This window comes from Adiantum capillus-veneris, chromosome 7, assembly GCF_014529385.1.
Source record: "Adiantum capillus-veneris isolate H3 chromosome 7, ASM1452938v2, whole genome shotgun sequence".
Classification (NCBI taxonomy): domain Eukaryota; kingdom Viridiplantae; phylum Streptophyta; class Polypodiopsida; order Polypodiales; family Pteridaceae; genus Adiantum; species Adiantum capillus-veneris.
The window spans coordinates 46,048,452-46,062,968 of NC_140937.1; the positions used below are offsets into that span (position 1 = coordinate 46,048,452).

The 14,517-nt window shown below is 43.6% G+C and overlaps 1 protein-coding gene across 3 annotated transcripts in view; it reads right to left on the minus strand.

The window, feature by feature from the left end:
- LOC147453785 (Insulinase (Peptidase family M16) family protein) overlaps positions 1–14,517 on the minus strand; it is a 56,439-nt gene that overhangs the window by 18,023 nt on the left and 23,899 nt on the right. For 2 of the 3 annotated variants that reach the window (XM_086515880.1, XM_086515878.1), the window contains exons 3-6: positions 12,849–12,924; positions 10,741–10,787; positions 10,468–10,580; positions 10,318–10,391 (exon numbers count right to left, since the gene is read on the minus strand). In XM_086515880.1, coding sequence (XP_086372006.1) covers positions 10,318–10,391; positions 10,468–10,580; positions 10,741–10,787; positions 12,849–12,924 — 310 coding nt within the window. The remainder of the gene's footprint in view (positions 1–10,317; positions 10,392–10,467; positions 10,581–10,740; positions 10,788–12,848; positions 12,925–14,517) is intronic. The other variant, XM_086515879.1, reaches the window with a different exon arrangement.

Consider the following 14,517-nt stretch of genomic DNA (forward strand, 5'->3'; position numbering starts at 1 on the left):
TGAACGGTCGTGCTTTTTGAGTTAGCCCACTGGCTAGCTCAGCTTCAAGTTCTCCAGCTTGTGAATCGTGCTCAGAGTCAAGGAAGTTTGGATGGATAAAATTCTCAGTGGCTCCCGGGTGAAAGAAGATAAGTGCTTTGAAGACGTTAATTTTTCCATAGACTCTGCATAATTCATCGAAACTTTCAAGATTTATTCCATAAATGTTAGCAAGAACAAGTCCAATTGTAGTTCAAGCTCGCTTAGCCAGAGGTGGTCATGCGGATCTATCGAGTGTCTAAGCAGGGGCAGGCTCTATGGGTCTATTTGTTCTTTGGGGACAATTATAAAATTATGCCCTGATTGAAAACATCCAAAGCATCAGCCTCCGTGTAATAGAGTTCTCGTTGTTGTAGCGTCAAACGAGGCCAAGGGTTTTGATTATTTGCCGGGGAATCTTCTCTGGTAAACTCTAGCTTTCCTTTCATAAGCTTGTATCTGACCGCACATGGTCCATTGTTGATACATGTTTAGAGATAGAATTAATGGTGATGGCAATCCAATTTATACATCGCTCTCTCACATTGGTTTTTCAAGGGAATCAGCTTAAAGAAAAACACTAGAAGGTAAACATCGAGAAACCTTTGGTTGAAGTCTTCCATACTCATAGAAAGGTGTCCCAAAACTTTTGATTGTAAAAAGGGAGAGTGTCTATCTTCCTCAACCCCAAATGCTTCCATGTAGACAACACGTTTGCCTCAAAAGTTTGAATTAACCGATGGTAAGCAAACAACTGTTTGAAACCCGCCTATGTTTTATGTGCTTGTCCATGCAAAAACAAAGGTGACCACCACTGGCGAGCATTCCTCGTCAAAAAAAGAATATATATATATATAAAAAAAGAAGTTGCTTTTCTAACCTCGGCAGCTTTGGGAAAGTTGCCAAAAAGCTGCATCAAACTATTGTATGAAAGCAAGTGCTTTCGCTTCATCCCTTGAGCCTTGAAAAAGTGTTAAACTTGACATTCTCGCCTCCTTTTTCAACTTTATCATTGTCCCATGTCACGTGCACATCTAACCCTATGTGTACGTGGACAAGCTACTTCATGACAAGGGTTTAGTTCAGTTCAGTTCAGTTAGCCTAGTTTAGGAAGTGTTCTGGCACTTTTGTGAGTCTATTCGCAAACCGTGCATGTCCAGGCACTTAGAGTAGATGCATATCCTCTGGTTGCACACAGCATGATCATCAAATTATAGTCAGAATCCATCAAGAGCATTTTTACAGTGCATAGACCTATTTTCCCTATTTTAGCCATTTTTCACTTATTATTATTAAGCTACTTTTGTTGAGAAACTGGGTAGGGCAATTTTGACAAGCAAGTATATAAGAAACCCTGGTGCTAGCATTATCAGGCAGAAGAGGCAATAGAGACCCAACGTCTGACAGGCACCTTCTCAGCAAGACCCCAACAAGACACCTAGCGTTTTTGCAACAAACACCCCTAGCGTTTTCTACAAAGCACAACTAGCGTTCTCATCAAAGATCAGCCCCAGAGTTTTGCAATTGCAGATCAGCCTACGGAAGCAGATACACAACAGTTACCATAGCGTTTTTGCAACATATCAATTTCAGCCCTAGCAGCAGTAACACCCGCTCAACAGGCAACTTCTCAGCAGAACCCCCAGGCGTTTTTGCTTCGTAGCAGAAAGCTAGCGTTTTTGGACCAGATCAGCCAGCACTTTTGATCTTGCAGATTCCTGGCGATAGCAGACCAAGCTAAAGCCCCAGCGTTAGCAGATTCTCCACAACGAGACCATTTTCAGCCCTAGCGTTTTTGCATCTGCAAGACACTTCAGTGTTTTTGCAGATCTTTGCGACGGAATCCCCACAAGCATTAGCGTTTTCAGTTTTCAGGAGTTAGCACCCGCAAAAGAAGTCCCGAACCTCGCAGATCTCACCTTCCCGGAGCAGATCCTCGCCACACGGTCAGATCCCGCGAAGTTTGCAGTTTCAGCCCGGGAAACGCAGATTTCAGCATCTGCATTTTCAGCGCGTCGTCGTCGCATCGTCGCCATCGACATCCTCACCGACATAAGAGTCAGAATTCAGCAAATAAAGATTTGCAGATTTCAGCCCTTCGCATTTTCAGATTTCAGCCCGTCTCGTCGTCGTCCTCATCGTCATCGACATCGTCGGCAAGTCCAAGCATTGTAGAGATATGTGCAATCATAAGTAGATTGCTCTCGCCATAGAGTGGGGCCTTCGGAGGAGGGTTTGACAACATTCTGGTGTCGTATTCTTCTCTCTCTATCTCTCAATCTCAGCACCTTCATTCACAGTGTCCATTCACTTTGTTTGTATCCATTGCACTCTCACACTAAAGGAACGGAAGGCTCTCCCTTCCATAAGTAAAAGGAACCTTAAGCACAGCTCGGAGCACTCATCTTGAGCAAAGTTCAACATTCACTTCCATTGCACCTTACAACAAGTGCTAGATAACTACACAAACAAGCGATAGGTCTTTTAGGCCTTTTGCAAACATAAATAAACATTTCAATCATCTCTCTCTCCCTTTTTTTTCCAAGACAAAAATCTTCCTATTAAAACAAACATCTCAAGGGCACACCTCAAGATAAATATACGATGCTGCTCATAACAAAGGTATGATAAATATACGATGCTGCTCATAACAAAGGTATGATCCCAAAAGGTCCATTAAATAAACAAAAATGACCAAGACAAATTATGGTTCCCAATCTCTCAAATCTCCTAGCATATACATTTACATCATGTCCAAAAGGTGGAAAACTTTCATCATACTGTGTCATGAGCACAACAAGAGGGACATCACTGTGGGGGAGCAGGAGAGAGAGCCCACTTGCTGTCTTATGCAATGAGAGTGAAGGAGAAGGGGAGAGTGGCGCAGAAGACGCTTGCGCAGGGAAAAAACGTGAGAGAGAGAATTCGTTGAATTTGGGAGAAGTCACGCTGTTATTCTTTTGGGCTTCACATTTGAGTATATGAGTAAGTGACTAGGGGGCCATTCACACTTGGGCCCCCTCACTTATAAGTCTTTTTAACTTATAAGTTATAAGTACAAGGCACTTAGGCCTTTATTCCCTAACAACCTCCCACCTAAAGGCAATGTACCTTGGGAGATCAAAGAATCAGCTAACTATGATACAACAGCTAATCATGCACTTACTCATCCAACACCCATCATCTGACGGCAATATGCAAACCGCTCTGCTGGAAGACTCTTGGTCTAGAGATCTGCAGGATTGTCCTCTGTGTGCACCTTGACAAGTGTAATGCTCTTGTCATCAAGCACACTCCTGATAAAATGATACTTCACCTCTATGTGCTTTGTCTTGGCATGAAAAACAGGATTCCTTGCAAGCATAATAGCACTCTGACTATCACAGTGTAGCACAGGAACCGGTGACTTAGTGCCAAGCTCTTCTACCAAACGCATGAGCCACAAAGCTTCTTTGCATGCCTCAGTGGCAGCCACATACTCAGCCTCAGTGGTAGACAAAGCAACACATTTTTGCAGTCTAGAAATCCAAGAAACTGCACCTCCTGTGAATGTAAACACATATCCAGAGGTAGACTTCCTGCAATCTGGATGTCCAGCAAAATCTGCATCTGTAAAGCCATGCACAGATGTCTCACTCTTCCCAAAACAAATGCACAAGTCTTTAGTGCCTTTCAAGTATCTCAAGATACACTTCACTGCTTCCCAATGCTTTTTGCCAGGATTGCTCATGTACCTGCTTACCACTCCCACCGCAAATGCAATGTCCGGACGTGTAGCAACCATAGCATACATCAAACTGCCAACGGCTGATGCATAAGGAATCTTGGCCATTTCAGCCCGCATATCATCTGTGTTTGGGCAGTCATGTGCAGTCAGTTTTACATATGGAGGCAGCGGAGTACCAAGTGCCTTTCCCCCATCCATATGAAAACGATGTAGCACCTTATTAACATAATCTCGTTGAGATAGATACAGACGCCTGTTAGGTCTATCTCGAGAGATACGCATGCCCAAAATATGATTAGCATCACCAAGATCCTTCATGTCAAAGCGATTCTTTAAGCTTTGCTGTAATGCATCCAACTCCGTGACATTTTTACCCGCAATAAGCATGTCGTCAACATACAAAATCAGCAATAGAAGAGATCCATCACTTGCCGTTTTGATATACAAACAGTGATCAGAATTACTTCTTTTGTAGCCTTGAGACCTCATGAATGTATCAAACTTGTGATACCATGCACGGGGAGACTGTTTCAAACCATATAAGCTCTTCAAGAGTCTACATACTTTCTTCTCTTGCCCCTTTGACACAAAACCTTCTGGCTGCATCATATAGATCATCTCAAGCAAATCGCCATGCAAAAACGCTGTTTTGACATCCATTTGCTTTAACTCCATATCTTCAGAAGCAACCAGGCCTAAAACAAGACGTAATGTGGCAAGCTTTACAACAGGAGAAAAAATCTCATCAAAATCCACACCATGCTTTTGCTTGTACCCTTTAGCAACCAAACGTGCCTTGTACTTCGAAGAAGCATCAGATGTGACCTTGGTCTTGTAAACCCATTTACATGGCAGAGCCTTATGCCCTTTAGGCAAATCAACCAAGTCCCATGTATGGTTTTTCTCCAAAGACTGCATTTCCGAAACCATTGCTTTGAACCATTTCTTACTGTCTTCCCGTTGCATAGCCTCTTTATAGCAAGACGGGTCACCACAATCAGTAAGCATGACATAGTCCAAAGACGGTTCATATCTATCGGGGGGCCTTGTCACCCGAGTAAACCTACGCACCCAATGATCCACAACAGGTGGATTTTCAGCCTGTAAACCATCAAAAACAGCAGGCTGTTCAGCCGGTTGCATCGCAACAACGGGCGGTCTAGGAGCATCAACCTGTTCCCCTACCTGTGGTGCATCAATGGCAACTTGTTGGGGCTGATTTTCAGCACCATTTTCAGCATGTAAAGACTGCTGAACATTGGGCCTTCTTGGCTGTCCATATGTAACATCTTCACGAAAAACAACCCGGCGCACTTCCTCGACCTTTGTGGGCTGTTTGTGCATGCAATTCTCATTGAAGATGACATCATTGCTGCGTATGATTTTCCGTAATGCGGGATCCCATAATCTATACCCCATTTCACCATCCTCACCATATCCTAGGAAAATGCATTTATGAGACTTTGGTTCTAGTTTGGTGCGCAGTTCACTCCGGATGTGAACATAGGCCTCACAATCAAACACTCTTAAATGTGCATATGAGGGTGGCTTGCCAGACCACACCTCCTCAGGCACCTTTCCACCCAAAGCCTTGCTAGGTGAGCGATTAATCAAGTGAATAGCTGTTTGCACAGCTTCTGCCCAAAAACCATGAGGTAATGCAACATGTGACAGCATACTCCGAACTTTCTCTTGGATAGTCCGGTTCAACCTCTCTGCAACTCCATTCTGAGAGGGATTAAAAGGAGCCGTAAGCTCTCTTTTAATACCTTTAGTAGCACAAAAGTCAATAAATGCTTTTGATACATACTCTCCCCCATTGTCTGAGCGCAAAGACCTAAGCTTCTTGTCAGTTTGATTCTCAACAAACGCAAGAAACTTCTTGAAAGTATCCAAAACATCGCTTTTAGCACGTATTGGATACACCCACACCTTACGTGTAGCATCATCGATAAACGAGACAAAATATTTCTTTCCCCCTAAGGACAACTGTGGCATTTCACATACATCGGAATGCACTAAGTCTAACCTGTCAGACTTCAAAGAAAGTGACCTTTTGTGCGGTGTTTGACTGTGCTTACCATAAATACAGTGCTCACAATGAGAAAAATCAGCATACCTCAAACACGGCAAATAACCACAACGAGACAGAGTTTCTATTCCTCTTTTACTCATGTGTCCCAACCGGCCATGCCACAAAGAGACACTTGGCTACTCGGTTACGGCGACAACATGGTCACGCACACTAGATACATGCAAAGGATACAAAGTGTCCGATTTACAACCTTTGGCTACAATCCGGGCCCCTTTACAAATTTTCCACTTACTATCACCAAAAGTGGTGTGATAGCCTGCATCATCTAGCTGCCCTGTACTAATCAAACTCTTCTTGAGTTGTGGCACATAACGCACTTTGTGCAAAACAAAAGTCATACCATCAACAAAGGAAAACTGGACACTGCCAATACCTGCAATGTCACATGCACAGTTGTCTCCCAAATAAACAGTGCCCTGCACCTCACCTGAGTACTGTGTAAACCAATCCCTATGAGGTGTTACATGAAAGGATGCACCTGAATCAAGAATCCAAGTATGCATGTCCACATCAGAACCCATAGCAAGGGTATGTGCATCCACAGAAGAAGCATTGAGTACATCAGTGTTGCTGTCACTGTCACAACTACTAGCAACATTGATTTCCTCAATCAACACAGTGCTCTTCTTGGCATTTCCCTTGTCCTTTGCATCAGTTTCAGCACCCTTGTTCTTCTCTTTCTTCCATTCATAGCATTCCCGTTTATAATGCCCTTTCTTTCCACAATGATGACACACAACATCTTTCCTACGAGATTTGCTGCGTGCCCTGTCCTTACTGTCAGATTTTTCCCTCTGTTGAGACCTGCCTCTCAAGTGCAATGCATTAGAAGACCCACCTGTGGTGTTCTTCCTGTTCATCTCTTCCATCAAGAGAGAACTCTCTACATCTGCATACTTAAGTGACGCACTTGAGTTACTAAGAGCTGTCCGGAATACATCCCAACTCTCGGGCAATGTGCATAGCAGAAAAGTAGCTTTGAACTCCTCATCAATCGTGAATTTCAGCTCTGTCAGTTGGCTGAAAATAGAATTAAATTCATTGAGGTGCACTGACATGTGCGTGCCCTCCTTCATGCGGAGATCCATAAGCTTCTTAAGCCAATACACTTTACTGGCAGCACTCTGCTGTGCATACAACTCGTCTAAACGCTTCCACATGCCCCATGCTATCTGCTCATTCTCTACATTGAAGAGTAAATTGTCAGACACCGAAAGCATGATCGTAGAGCGAGCCAACTCGTCCACTTCTTCCCATTCTTCAACCTCCATATCAACCGGTTTCACACCCTGTAACTTAATAGGTTTCGCATGTTTCTTCTACAACATCACATTATAACATTGCTTCTTCCATATAGCAAAGTTATGGGCCCCTTCAAGCTTGCGAATGTGCAACAAATTGCCACTTTCACTGCTAGAAGCCATTCTGAGTGATTGCAAACACTGAAACCCTGTTTTGCCGACCTAAACACGCCCAAATGTGCGCAATCGGGCAAAAAACAGCTTGCTGTTACAGAAAAACAGCGAGCAAATTTCACGCGAAATCACCCCAAAACGGCGTACATTCACTGCCAAACCCTTACCAAAGGTTTCCACAAGGTGTATACATCATTTGCTTGCTGAAATTCCCTGTTTTAGGGCAAAAATCAGACCTGTAAACACCTGTTTTGCTGAATTTTCAGAACCTCGTTGGTGGAAACACCTGTAAGATTGACCTGTGAGACTTGCCCTAATGAAATTGCATCAAATTGACCCCGAAATTGGTCAATTTCAGCAGAAATAGGCTGCTGTTCGCCAGTTTTTGAAACCCTAATTTTGGGGAAACTGTCACCGGAGGTCGATTCTACACGGTGAGAGGATCCCTTCGCGACAGAGTTGATTGAAAACGGTTGAATATCCTTCCCGCAGCGAGCAAGAACAGAATTCTGATCTGTGTTGCGAAAATGGCTCTCTTGGAAACCCTAAAGCTCTGATACCATGTGTGGGGGAGCAGGAGAGAGAGCCCACTTGCTGTCTTATGCAATGAGAGTGAAGGAGAAGGGGAGAGTGGCGCAGAAGACGCTTGCGCAGGGAAAAAACGTGAGAGAGAGAGAATTCGTTGAATTTGGGAGAAGTCACGCTGTTATTCTTTTGGGCTTCACATTTGAGTATATGAGTAAGTGACTAGGGGGCCATTCACACTTGGGCCCCCTCACTTATAAGTCTTTTTAACTTATAAGTTATAAGTACAAGGCACTTAGGCCTTTATTCCCTAACAATCACCTCTAGACCTTAAAGAACAGCAATATCCCCAAGGGCCCTTTGGGGCTCATGAGAAACAAGTGGAATCTCTACCGAAGAAGAGCAAGCTTAAAGAAGTGGACCCTGTGGAGTATCTTACACCCGTATACCTGTCTAGCTAGAGGCATCTTTGTCTGCCTTTATCTCCTCATCTTGACTTCACTCCACCCAGCTCTCAACGTCTGACCTCCTAGACCCTGACGCTAATGGTCTGTATGTTGCCTCTGCTCTGGACATTCTATCCTCCTAGTGCTTCAGCTCGATGCTCTATATGTTGCCTTTGCTCTAGACATTCTACCGTCCTAGTGCATCCTCCTAGGTTGAGGCTCAAGAGAAACAAGTGGAATCTCTACCGAAGAAGAGCAAGCCTAAAGAGGTGAACCATGTGGAGTATCCTGCGCCTATATACCTGTCTAACTAGAGGCATCTTTGTATGCCTTTATCTCCTCATCTTGGCTTCTCTCCTACCGGCTCTATCAACCTCTGACCTCCTAGACCCTGACTCTGCCCGTCTCTCTCGATGCTCTGTATGTTGCCTCTGCTCTGGACGTTCTATCCTCCTAGTGCATTTAACTGCCATATGACTCGCTCTACTACATATAAAGGAGTGTTCTAGCAAACAGTTTCTTTGGTATCCATACACACCCATCCTCATACACATAAACCCATTCATTATATCATGCACGTATACACCCCATCGCACAAACATCCCTTACACACCAACATACCCCTCTACACAATCCACATTTGCTGGCTCTTTTTGTAGGATTGGTGTTCACAATGATTTACGAAGGGTGAATTGCCCCACGGATGCAAGGACCGTGCAAAGATGGCCAGCATGGAGACCAAGCTCATTAACTTGGAAAGGATGCTCAAGGACTGCCACAAACTGCTGACGTGTCAAGTCACTAAAGAACAGATCCAATCTGCAGATCCCGACCGAGGACCCTAAACCCTAAGTGAAGAAGCAGTAGCAGAAGCAGAAGCAGCAGAAGAAGTTTTACCAACTTGCAAAGTCTTGGCGAGTGGCCTATTTTTAAAAAGGAGTTCCCACCAACTTATGGGACCCCATCCGATGGGGGCCCAAGTCACTAGAAGCAAAAGCCGACACATACACGCATAACAAATGATGACGTAGCAACTGTACCGACATCCCGCAATTCGTGTTGGACTTGACGTAGCAGACAATACGGAATTCCGGGTTTTACGCTGGTTGTGCTGACGTGGCACCTATACAAATTTTCGTAATTTGCGTTGGCTGATTTTCAATGCGAGCTTTTGAATCAAATGCTTCTAGAGTTTGATGCTTTTCATGTAACTGCTTTTTAGAGACCAAGGGCCTTTAAATATGAGGCAAGGGCTCATTCTCTGGTATGCTTCCGCAAAAGGTGCAAAAGATGGAGTACCGGCAATGCACTGAGTTCGAGCAATATAAAGAAATTCCGAAAGGGGCGCCAGGGTTTGGGGCCAGTGCTCCCGTCTCGTGTGTTGTGCATCTCTTTCAGTTCAGTTGTTATTTGAAGTGCTTAAAGTTGTTCGGTTTGTTCTTTTTCGTTGGCACGTGGTGCCTGTCCTCATGACAAGGACTCCATCAATAAGAACATAAACGCGATCAATAGCAAGATAAAAGATAATAGCACTCATTTAGATCGCTGAGAGTGGAAGAAGGTGAAGATCCTAATGCGAGACAAAACTAACTATGTCAAGAGGGAAGTGGCATCCTATGTATCGGGCATATAAAGACCAGCAAAGTAGCTAAGAAGGCTATCAAAGAAGAACTAACCAAGACCCGTGAAGGGAAAATGGACAAAGGTACATGTATGTATGTGTTATGTGTCTATGTATATGTACATCTAATGTATATGTCTAACATGGGACCCATTTTGGGCTTCCTTGTTTCGGACCCCTCGTGGAAACAAGATTCCACTCTAAGCCCCGTCCCGTGTCCATTCCCCATACATGCCAGTACACATGTATGTATGTAATCTGTATGGCATGCATGCATGCATGTGCGTGTGTGCACAAGTGTGCACATGTGCGTGTGTCTGTGAGCACACGCATGTGCCTGTGTGTGTAGAATACAACTAATGTTGCGCTCTTTGACTGATGCAAGCCTTCAGTTCTTTGACAGCCAACATTTGCTAACCATTCAGAAACCCTCCTTGAAACAAAGGGTCAGTAAAAAATCTGTAAGCTACCTGAGTCCACTGCCTGTACTTCTCGCTCCATAGCTTCCTCTTTTATTAGAGGAGATATGAAAAATTGTGAGAACCTGGAATTACAAATACATTCAATAGTCATTATAAAACAGCTTCTATGTAGCAGTTTTCCAGCATGCAAACAATTACCTGTCAAGTGCAGGCTTCAAAAACTTGTGGTTCACATCAAAGTAGTAGCAAGTGTGTTCAGTTTCCGTAAATGCATTTGAGGAGCCTCCATGTTTTGAAAGAAAACTATCATACTGCAGACATGTCAATGCAAAGCAGCTCACAACTTTTTGTTTTTCTTTTCGAGTAAATGCTTTCAAGGATCCTCTATGGATGTAAAATAGGATATATGTAAAAAAAATGTCAATGCCAAGATTCATACTTAAATGGTTGTCCTGTTTGTCGAGCGCTTACCTCATTCTCATCTGGAAACTTGGAACTGCCCATGAAAAGCATGTGCTCTGCACAAATTTAAGATTGCAAAGCTTTTAACAAGTAGTAGTTATTAAAATGAATGGGTAAGCAACTGCTTGATGATGTTCTGAACTGCTTGGACCAAGACGAACGGTTACAAAAAAACATATTACAACTTATAGAGGAGAGTGTGACTGTGAGAAACGACAAAAGATAAAACCTCACACATGATAATAGTCGAGAAGTCGATTTCAAAAATTACTAGGATGGCTGTGACAAGAAGTACAAGCAGCAGTGCTGGGTAATCTAAGCATGTAAGAGGTTCATATTGGCATCTTATTGAAATTCCGAACATCAGAAATTTACAATAGGGATGTCTTCCGGCGCTCATGGGACTGTGAAGACTTCGACCAGAAAAAGAAAGTCCCATGCAAAAGAAAACTTGAAACTATCCCTCCCCTTTAGAAGATGCCATGTTAAATGAAAAACAGATAGGGGTAAGATAAGGAACAGAATCCATAAAAAATTCTGTATTGGAATAGCCTTGAGCACAAAAATAAACTAACTTAAGGCATAAAGCATACCCCACAGCCATAGTTGACACGTACGGTCACGTACGATGGTTACACGTACGAAGACGTGCGGTACTAATCGAACTAAAAAAAATTAGACGTACGTTGAAGTAACGTACGATGCAAAAAAATAAATCATATATTTTTCAGAGCTTTTACTCTATTATGAGTAACTACTTAGTATTAAGTACATACAACTTAAAGGAGATGTCTTACAAGTAAGAACATTAAAGATTTGGCCATGGACATTGGAAACGGCAATGTTCGAAAAAAGATGATCATGATTGCATTTGATTTCATAATTCATTACATAAGTAGAGAGTCGAGGCTCGAGAGATACAAGTGACAAAAAGTAGTGACACAACTCATAGTCTCACGGCCCATGGGTGCAAACTTTAAAGCATAAAGAGAGAGTTCTAAGTGAAAGGACCCGCTTCCCCTCCCATCTTGGTCAAGTGGATGATAAGGCGGGTGGAGCTTGAGGTCATGGTCTTCGGGCAATATTTGCAATACCATTTGCAAACATTTCGCTTGTTCTTCACCCTTTCAAAGTAGCGGCAATGCTTGTTGAAGGCTTCATGAAGAGCGGACGGCATTATGGAGAGCTTGAGGGATGGGCAGTGATGAGAGAACTTTAGAGTAATGGAGAGCTTGAAGGAGATGGATGGAGATGAAGGGAGCTTAAGGAATAATGGAGAGCTTGAAGGAGATGAAGGGAGCTTGAAGGAACAATGGAGAGCTTGAAGGAGATGAAGGGAGCTTGAAGCCTTGATGGAGTGCCAAAGCTTGAAGCCTTGGCCCTTGATGAATGGAGAGATTTTGAGGGAGCTTGAGTAGGGAAGGAAATGAATGAGAGCTTGAGGGATATATGGAGAAGAAGAGAGGGTGGGCAACCTTATATAGGTTTTGAGGAGAGAGGGAGAAGAGTTAAAGAGAGAGCATGCTTCAAAATTCAAATTCCATGTGCCATGGCCATGGCCCATGTGGCTTTGACATTTGTGTGTGTGTGTGTGTGTGTGTGTGTGTGTGGATGTTGGGGGTGGGATGGCACATTGGCTTATGATGCCCCAAGGGCCAAGGCTCCAAGGCCCCCAACGTTCAAGTTTTAGCGTTCAAAAACTGCCAGCACGTGGCGCTACAAAACCGGTGTAAAAACGGTCAAAAAAGTCCACCAACGGTCTTTTTTTTTTTATCGAACGGAACGGACGGGACAGACGGGACGGGACGGAACGGACGGATCATTCCGTTAGACGGACGTGGACAACCCTGCCCACAGCTGCTTGCCTCTTTGCAACTCTCTAGCTTTTATTCTAGTATTGTCACTCAGTTTTCCCTTTTTGGGATGACAAGTGAGCTTTCGCAATTGAACATAGAAATGTCACATAGACCAAGCTCGGCCTCTAGAAGATGTTAAAAAATCTTTCTTTGGTCCTTTCTTTCTTTCTACAGCTTTAGTTACAGTCACAATCTAGAAAAACGAAAAGCCTTAATATATCTTTTGGCTCAAGAAGAAAGCATTAACCAATCTTAGCTTACCTAAAAAGTGAAAAAGGCCCTGTGCATCTTTCGGATCTGCAAAACTACCAACTCCAACAGTTAAAGCAGCTGCTGCCTATCCACAACCAAACAGGAAACTTATCAAAGATGGCATAACATCATGGATAAGAAAGCTGAAAAGCACACTTTTACAACATCAAAGACCAAAATTGGAGAAATAAAAACAGGAATCCAAACACCTGCTCTTATAGATGTAAAGACAGATGTGTCACCAATGAGGTGCAAACGAAAACACAGTTACTCATGAGCAGAGACTTAATTTTGATGAATGGAAAGTTTCTTCACAGGCACTATTCTCAAGAGAAGGTAGACCTGTCAATTTACCAAATTGAACAGACATGAGCTCTTCTAAAAGAACATCCAGCTCCTACTTACAACACCTGCAGCCTCTATCTCCTTACAAAAGTACCCTGAAACTATGCATGTGCACTTTCAGGGAAAAGTCGACAGCCACAAACTTTTGAGGATTTGCTACTGTAAGCTTTGAGGCCAGTGCATCAAAACTCGAGGTTTATTTCCTCCCACATAGTGCTACCACTGACCTATAGGCTATGGTACTCGAGATGAGTTGTCTCTAGCATAACCTAGTGGTGACTTGCGGATCTTTAGATCTGAAGAACCCATATAAAAAATGAAACCCTTCCCCTCACTATATTGAGAGCTGCTAGACGAGTAATCTTGCATTTTGGCGGCTACCATCAGCCTTGGTGTCTTTGGTGATATGACCCAAACCTACCCCCTCATTCTTGCAATCTCCTGGCAGCCATCGTCCCTGCTTTGCAGCCCATCTCCTAGCTTGAACAGGTGAATCCTCTGGTGCCCATTGTGGTCATCATCCCCCCCCACCATCATCTTCCATCTTTCCCTTGCTGTCCTAAATCTGCAAATCAGCCTCAGATCTGCCATATGCATCTGTGATTTTGCAGCCAACTATTAGCCCTTGTATCTCTCACATTCAGTGTGCAAATCAGCCCCATACCTTTTCCGTGGTGGCCACATGCAGCCCACATTGAATTAAATCAGATCGGTGCATCAGATCAGCCCCGATGTCACAAATGTGATGACTTGGCAATCTAGTGAAAGAGGACCTGTTTAAAGCACCCGAAACTGGCCAAAACAAAGTCAGACAAGTTTGTAACCTGATGATGTGGCACCTATACGGACATACCAGAATTCATGGCCGAAACTGTTTTTTTGGTGCCACCTTTCATATTTGATACGTTTTGGTCTTGGACCTTTAAGTATGAACCTTGGGGGCCCTCTCTAGCACTCTACAGTGCGCAGACTGCAGAGGAGGTGCTCCCCTGATGTTGTACTTTGTGAATCATCAATAAAGAAAGAAATACTGAAAGGGGCGCCAGTCTTTGGGGCCAGTGCATTTGGAAGAGGAACTTTGCCACTTCGTGCCCATTCTCTTCTCTCTCTCTATTCAAATTCATTTGATGCAGTTTCTATTAGTGTGTTGCTATTGATTTCTCGCTTGGGTGTCCAAGCCTGTTACAGCGATATCATAGCTCAAACAATTCTTCTCCTCAAGGGATCCAATCCTTTTTTGGTAGCACACATGGGTTCTAGTAGAGAATCCGACAGAGACGACACCCCTTTGACTACGCCTCTGTGGAAGATGAAATGCACTCCAAATCCCAGC